The sequence below is a fragment of the Pagrus major genome, chromosome 4, assembly GCF_040436345.1.
Source record: "Pagrus major chromosome 4, Pma_NU_1.0".
NCBI classification, from domain to species: Eukaryota; Metazoa; Chordata; class Actinopteri; order Spariformes; family Sparidae; genus Pagrus; species Pagrus major.
Window position 1 is genome coordinate 28,775,844 of NC_133218.1, and position 8,570 is coordinate 28,784,413.

Sequence of the window (8,570 nt, forward strand, 5' to 3'; positions counted from 1 at the left end):
GTCCTTTTCCCTGGTTAGACTTCTGAGGAGTAAGACACATGATGCAACACTCTGATACAGACAAAAACTAAAGAGAAAAACTGACGGAGACCATTTAGAAATGAGAGATTTATAACATTTTCAAGGCTTAATAAATGATACTTTTGTTGATCTTTTGCAATGGTGCCATTTTTTCATTCAGCTTCTGATTCAATATTTCCAGAGCTCTTTGTATAATGACAACATAATGTTTCACAGCCCATTGGGTGGCCTGGCTGCAGACAGTTATACAATCAGAGAAGTGTGATTAAAATTCACATTCATCTTGATAGTTTTAGACACTTTCTTGATATGTGCTCCAAATTTTAATTTCATGAATCCACTCACAGTTTCTGAGTGCCGTGAATACAAATCTCAGGTCTGTAACGATTTGTCAGCTGTTATGTAGGTGCTAACTACAAACACAACTCATAATAACAATGTTGTGTCTTGAAAAGTAAACGTGTATGTAACGCTGTGGTGCATATGAGGATATATTATATATATTACATATATTTTTAAATCATACTGCTTCTGAGTCTCTACAAATGTTATCATAGTAACATGATTGGTTTTATTTTGACCACTACACTTTCTATTCACTAATTTATCTATTCAGAAAACTGATTTTTTGTAATTTCCCCCTACTTTACTGTTGCTTTTTTACATTTAGCATCTGCTGTATGGTTAGTGGAGTGCAGGGGCACCTCGTGGACACCAGGGGGAGTCTGACTCCAGTAATTCATAATGGTGATATTAAATAAATCATAGAGTTCATAGTTAACACAAGTTTTTGTGTGTTACTGCAGAGGTCGAGTTACTTTGTTCCAACACATATAAACGGTCATTTTTGAGTCTGTGGAAAAGTGAACTCGTAACTTTTACCTTTACTTTGCAGGAGCTTCGACATTGTGGTTCAAAACTTTGCCGCAATCCCTTGATGTAACTCTGAGATGCTTGATGAAAATGTCCCTAGAACCAACATCCAACCAAACAAAGGATTGTATCTGTTTATGTGTGCTAATGCTTCCCAGTATGGATCAGTGTTACTTACTGTGGGTCACTCTGGCTGCTGATGCTCGGACTCTTCATCATGTTCCCAGGTGATGTTTTGTGCTTCCTGCAGGGTGACTGTGGCTCACAGGTGCATTTGGTAATATATTATTATAGTAAATGCTGAATAAGGGCAGGTTTGAGTAGAATAAGTAACATGTAACAGACTTAAGATGTCTTTCCCCTCTGATAAGTTGCTTTGTCTGCTGGGTGTTGTACTATGGCTCTCCTGTCCGCCATGTGGCATCACAGTAGGTGCTCCCTTACCTTGCACTCTCAGCCCACAGTACTCTGTGGGCTGAGACTTCTGACTTGGTGTTGTTATTGCAATGGTGTGTAATTTTATCCCCGACTGTGAATCTGGTTTACAGGAATGTCCGCTTTAATGTGCATAAATCCTTTTTTTTCCACAATTTCTGTGGAGATTTGTTCGAAGGTTGTAGCTGTTCATGTACAACTAACCCAAAGACGCTCAAAAACTGTTAAAAGAAATGTGAGCCACTATGTTTCACTTTAATAAGGGACTTTACTCATTCATATGTACAGAAAACAAAAGTTTATTTCTTTTTCTTTCAGCTCAAAACGTGAGCCAAATAAAGAAAGGCAGCATGATCCTGTCAGACACGATGACCTGCTGTCCTGATGTGCAACAACACCTGCAGCTGATGAGCTTCTTGCCTGCAGATGAAACCAACAGACCTGTCAAGTTAAAGGGTAACTCCAACAATTTTGAAGCTTAAAAGGGAAGAAGAATGCGTGGAATAAAAAAGTTGGTTCTCCTGTCTGCTATACTGCTTTTAAAACCTGGTGCCTACATTACCCACAATGCATCTTAGCCACTGCGCGACATCACTGGAGGCAATTTATCAGATTACATGCGGCTTCCTCTGGAGCCACAAAAGGCTTGATGCTACTTTTTTTTTTCACACATGCAGTAGCACTCCCCAAGACCTGTAAACACACTTTGAAGGGGGAAAATTGGTGGAGTTACCCTTTACAAGAGACATATTTAATTAACCATCAGAGCCATTTTGTGTCCTCGCTAAAAGTGCACTCACTTTATCTGGGGATGCAGAATTACAGCAGTAAAAGCACCAATATGTTTAAAGAGTGAATATCTCTCTCCTTTTCATTCTTTTGTATGATTCATGTTTTCTTCTTACAACTTGATTACATCAGTTTTACAAATAAAAAAAAGGGTGAGGAAAGTGCAACAACACAGTATCACCAACATTTGGACCCACACATCATGAACAGCTGCAGCACAATGTTTCTCGTTTCTAAAAAGCACCTGTTTAAGATTTAAAAAGTTTGAAATCCCTTGTAGACTTTCTACCAACAACAACTTTACACAGAAGTTATATATCGCACTGTTTGCTCTGCAGTTCCATTGTGTTTTTACTTGTTGGCTCTTTGGAGCACGAGGACTTTCCTCTTGCAAACACTTGGGTGTCATCCTGTATTGAGTGCTGCGCCATCAGTATCAGCCAACTCATATGTTTTCCTTGTTGTTTACACGCTGAGGGAGGACCGATCCAGGAGAACTGTCAGTATTAATATGATCTGTAAACGTCTCTTTGGTGCAGTGCAGACAGCGCCCCCAAGCTGATGTTTTATGTTCCTTTCATCCAGTGTTTTTTTCTCTTTTGTTTATCTATTTATTCTCCTTTGACTCGCCTGTTTCATCTTCCTGTCCCTCTGATTATCTGCCTGTCTGATCATGTGTCAGTAATATCTGTTGAGGCTCTGAGTGACTGTACTGATGTCTGGTTGTCCGTTCATCCAGATCTCGCGGAGAATCCTTTCGCGCTCCTCTAGCCGCTGGGCCCGGTCCAACTCTGATGATACACACAAAAACACACACAAACACAGAGAAGGGTTACAGCACGCCAACACACCGTCCATTCATGTAACCATCAAACTTCTATTGAGAAGACTTTCTGTTTCAAAGCATGAGCGGACAGTAGTGCGTATAGTGTGCGTGTATGAAGGTCCACTGGCACATTATTAGACACCAAGCTGTCCAAATGCTTTAAAACTATCGAGTCAGCAGGATAAAGTGTTGGTAGTTAACGTTTCTGCAAACCACTGATACGTTCACTTTTCTACGTGGCAAAGACTATGTACCATATTGACATTTCTCCCAAATGTGCTACATGATGTTCACGTTACATGATTATTAACTGACTTTAATATCGGGGAGGTGGAGGGGATGGTGGCGGAGCTGCAGGCGAGAAGGCCGCATTTCAATATTTGTAAACGGAAACCACTGGATATTTTTAAGGAGACCTCGGGACATCTGTCATCTTGTTTGTGGCAACCAAAACAGGCATTTTAAGCCAAAACATGATCTTTTCCTCGACCTAACCAAGTGTGTTTTTGTGCCTAAACCTCACCAGACCATAAGCACTGTGTTGTCATAAGATGAATATGGAAATTTATCAAAAAGTTACAACATATCCGTGGTTTGCAGAGACGTTGACTGCCAAAATGTATCCTGCTGATTGGGTCGGTCAAACTACTCTCCAAAGAATAGATTTAAATACCTGTGTAAAACATTTTTATAGGAAGACTTAAAACTAAAATGTTGTAATTTACTCACATATTGTAGTTTTTAAACTGCTCTGCGATGTTCAGCTCAGATTGTCTCCTGCTTTCTGATCCATTTAGACTAAATGAACTAAAGATTATCACCTGAGGAGATAATTAACTATGTCTAAAATATTTGTTGTCCAAACAGTAAAGTTGGCCGCAGGTTGCAAATGGCCAGTGGTGGAAGACGTATTAAGATGTTTATTTATGTTGATGAAGCATTCTGCACTAAAAAAACCCATCACATTTAAATGTCATTAGTCAGCTGACCCCTGGGCTCTGACAGTGTCTTATAGTTAGGTTTTTATTACTGATGCATTACTGTGTAAGCTGTATTTTAATGTTTAGCTAAAATATTGTTTTTAAAAGCAACTGAAAGTGTAGTGGACTAATAAGTAAAATGTTTTCCTCAAAAACATGGAGAAGATAAACTGGTGGCTGTTTTAATGTTTGGATGGTTTTAATGGGAGTCACGAGTCTTCACATGTGTGCCTGTGTGTGACAGATACCCTCAGCTGATGTAAACATGGTGGCGTTCAGCAGAGCTCTCTCGAAGCGCCTGCGTCTCCGTGCCGACAGGTCAGACGTGTCATCCCACTCCTCTGATTCGCTGTCCCCAGCAGGCCCGGTCGCTCCCGAGGTAACAACAGCAGTGCTGTCTGGATTACTGTCAATGGGCTGATGGACGGGACAGCCGTGATGGCGACGGTGGTGATGCCTGTTCCTGTGGCGGTGGTGAGGGTGAGCGTGTTTATTGTTGCCGTAGCGGCAGTCTGCTCGACAGTGTATCTGGAAGACGATGGCGCAGAGCGTGACAAGAAGGCCGACGCAGACACCGCCCAGAAACACCAACGCTGTCCTCTCGGGCTGGTCTGAGAGGAAGAGAGGAGGAGGAGGAGAAAAATAATGAAACGTTGTAAGTGAATCAAAATGTTGGTATACTTAAAGGTTATATACAACATTCACTGCCTGTAGATGTCGCACTCGAGCACCAGCATCAAAGACCAAAACAATCAGGCATGTCAGCCACACCTCCTCCAAACCAGACGCAGCCTTTATATCACCCTCCTCCTGTTTAACGCGAGACATAAGCCATGCTGTTGCTGAATCTGTCTTCATTTTACTCGACACGGTTAGTTTTTTATATAGCTTTTGGGAGCTTCCAGAGGTGGCAAACATGCTGGATGCCTAGACCACAACTTTATGCAAATAAGGAGTGGGCAATGTGACACCCTGTCTCTCGCAACGCGACACTTCCAGGCCCTGCGGTGTTGAAAATCACGTGTTTTGAATTAACTGGCGCTCTAGGCACGGCTGCGTACATGGACAATAAATGGGAAGGGCGGTTATGACTGATTCTGTGAACCTTCAGTTGCAACACAACGCATAAGAGTTGACAGCCTTGCTGTACAATCCGTTTTCCCGCTATACCTACATTCGTTACGTATTGATGATAGAGAGCCATTCTTTGGATCTGCTGAGTGTCCTAAATCCAATTAATATAACTATCAGCTTGCTAGATAACTTGCTGATGCTAGCTACCTATAACACAAAGTAAAATATGTTTTAATTAATTGTGAATGCCTTCAGCTGTGAACTGCACTCTGCCATCTTTTCTTAATAAATGCAGGAAGGGACTCACATGCACTAACATGTATTTGCATCCCAAAACAATGAACAGAGAAGCTCAGACTACAGTAAACTCACACTCAGAGGGAGTCTGACTTCATTCTCTGCTCAGGATGTTATAACTCCACTACATCTTTACAAAGCAACTACTTGTTAGCTGCTTTACTAATGTTCAAAATGTCAGATGTAGAACCTTTAAACCCTCGACTGCTGCTCCTCTCCTCGCCTCCTTGATCTTACAGAGTATAATAATGAATATACAGTCACACATGACCATTTTTTCTAATTGGACCTACCTGCGATGAAGGTGTAAGCTGCCAGTAAGTTGCTAAGCAATGCCATCTCCTGGGAGACCACCGTCACCTCCATATTTGGGCTTCCTGTCGTTGGCGCGCTCATGATTTCACAGCTTTTCGTGTTCCCCTGCAGAGGTCAGCGGAGCGTCATGACTCCCCTCGACTGTAGGTTTGAGAGGTAGAGGAGAGAAGTGATGCAGGGTCAGAAACAGGAACAAGAAAGAGAGAGGGAGAGGAGGGTGAAAAGGAAGAGGAGCAAAACGAGCAGATAAGAGGGAGAACGAGGAAGAAACATGGGTGACAGTTCTTATTCACAAATCATCCTTCAAGTTAAATTAATAATGCATACGTGCAGGGAATCTAAAAGCATGTCGGCTTGAGCGTCCCTCCTCCTCCTCCTGTGACTTCTCAACAAAAACATAAAAATTAACACTTCAGCAGCATAAAAACAATGTACCTTTTTAATGAAACGATAGTAATCCTGTTACTCTGGTCTGTTTTCGTGATGTGGGACACACAGTCGATGTTATTCTTGTGAACCAAACCTGCTCATAAAAATGATTTAGACAGGCTCTATGATGCAGTACTGTAATCTATCAATCATTCCCATTCATCCACGACTAAAACATCTCTTCTTTGACAACAAGACGAGTTAATTATCGAGTACTGGAGTCTTCGACGCCTAACCCCTTAATCAATACATCACTTCTGACTTTCCCCCCTCGTTACAAACATGCCTGAGCTGTGAGCCTGCAGGGTTTGGACGGGAAGACAACTATGAGGCATTCATACCTCAGACGACCGGATTTCTTCCCCTCAGTCACATGCCAATATTTAAATTTAAGATCACACAAACACACAGTAATTTAGTAACGTATTCACATGCAAACAAACATACTTTAATGAACTCGTGTATGAAACACTCATAGGTTTTGTAGTATCAATACAACAAATAATAAAATTAGTTTAGTTAATGTAAAGGTACAGGTGTGGGTTGTACATTATTACTATTTTTACAGGATTCATAAGAAGGTCAGACTCTACAGAGGTCGGTCAGCAGTCCGTCTCTGGAGACTCTATCTCAACCACTAGGTGGCAACAAACAATCATCAGCCAACTTTACTCCTGGCAGGATGCAGAGTCACACAGATCAGGATAGCTGACCTTCCTGGTGGACACACATACACTCAGACACACAAAAGCACATACACACACAGAGGCACATTACAGATGTGATGTAGCTGTCAAAGATGAGCTGGTGTCATGGACTTGGAGTGAACTGATCAAGACAAAAAGCCAAAAACAGACACTGCTGTTTCAGAGTTTTTGAGTTTCTCCTTGCTGCTTTTTCTCACTCTGAAAGGTCTTAATGCTCTCGAACTGTAAATGTCTGTTTTTGGCTTTTATGTTCTGTGTTTTTTTCACTTGTTTTAAAACAAGTCCCCATATACTTCAGTTGTTTAGGAGAATGCTGCAACGCTGTTTTGCTGTGAAGCTCCAGAAATGTTTCGCGGACTACAGTTTTTGGGTGAACCTGTCCTTTAAAGCATTGTTTTACTTGTTTTCGGCTGACTCAAGCATGTTGACTTTAAATGACATAGTCTATGTTTTTAGATCCATTCAGGATGAACAGTGTAAGACGTGCCAGCTTTTTATTTGAGGGTAATATGTACTAACACAGCTACAATCTGTACAATCTGTTATTAGATGCGGACGTGAACACACAAAAAATTACAGCACGAAGAGGGTGTTTACATCCTTTATTGATCTGCTGAGAAAAATCTATTTCTAAGGACGCAACTAAGGCTTTAAATAGCAAGATATATATTTTTAGCCATCTTGTCGAGTTCTCATTCAGCTTTATTGAGCTGAAAATGAGACAAATGAATCATTTGTCGCGGGTGTAGACATGAGTTATGAACTTGTTTCAGGAACAAAGATACCACACAATTTATTGTCTACACTCGCGTGCAGCACCCAGGTTAAATGTAGAGTAGACAGATAGCTTTATACAGTATTGTGTCTAGACATGTAGCCCCACTCCCAGACTGGAACTCCCCCATACACACTCAGGATTATACCTTTAGTGTGCATGTTACTTATTGATGGATCTGATACTAAATGTAGAGCACCTTTAACTCCACAGGTCCAGACTGTCTGATGGTAGAGAGAGATGTCGGAAAGGAAATGAATTTAAAGAGCCAAACAGAGCTGGAGTCCTGGAGAGGATCCAGGAAGATCCTTCATCCTCTGAAAGGAGAGGACGTTCAGGAGGGACACAAGCTGAGCAAAGAAAGAGAGGAGACTCCACTGTGTCTACTGTGCTTCTTTAACTTTTTCTAACCTGATCTGATTAGATTAAGGGCTCCACAGTCTTTTGGAGACTCTTTTCTTTTATCTTATAGAAGGCCTCCCTGAGCATTTCTTTGTCCTCCAACTTACAAGAGTTTAAATATACAAACAAATTGTTTTGAGGAGTTTGGCTCGATGGGCAGCTGTTTTAATATGTGATGATAAAGAAAATGAATCAGTGGTTCAAGACCCCGCCACACAATAAACCTGACAAGATGATTGGCATGCATAAAGGTTCACCCAGATATGAAAATTCAATCATTATCCCCCATGCCGATGGAGAGTTGGGTGAAGTTTTGTAGTCTACAAAACATTTCTGGAGCTTCACAGGAAAACAGAGTTGCAGCATTCTCCTAAACAACTGAAGTGGATGGGGACTTGTTTTAAAATGTTACAAAACAACTGAAAAAATGTTTGCATCACTGTGGTTGCTAAGCTTAAAGTGTTGGCACGCCTCCCGTCTGAAGTGGGAGCTCGACGCTGCATCAAGGATGTTAATAACATCTTTTCAAATCAATTTGGGATCTTGGGGCTTGTGGAAACTTACACTGGACAAGTTGTACGAAGCCATTTAATGTTTACTTTCAGTCGTTTTATTACATTTTAAAACGAGCCCCCATCTACTTCAGT

At 41.2% G+C, this 8,570-nt stretch overlaps 1 protein-coding gene across 1 annotated transcript; it reads right to left on the reverse strand.

The window, feature by feature from the left end:
• Nucleotides 1–2,796: 2,796 nt before the first annotated feature.
• eva1ab (eva-1 homolog A, regulator of programmed cell death b) lies at nt 2,797–5,637 on the reverse strand. Its single transcript, XM_073463740.1, has 4 exons — nt 5,589–5,637; nt 4,425–4,535; nt 4,173–4,322; nt 2,797–2,909 (listed from the first exon to the last, which is right to left on the reverse strand). The coding sequence occupies exons 1-4, from the start codon at nt 5,632–5,634 to the stop codon at nt 2,797–2,799; spliced, it is 420 nt and encodes a 139-aa protein (XP_073319841.1). The 5' UTR covers nt 5,635–5,637.
• Nucleotides 5,638–8,570: the final 2,933 nt, after the last annotated feature.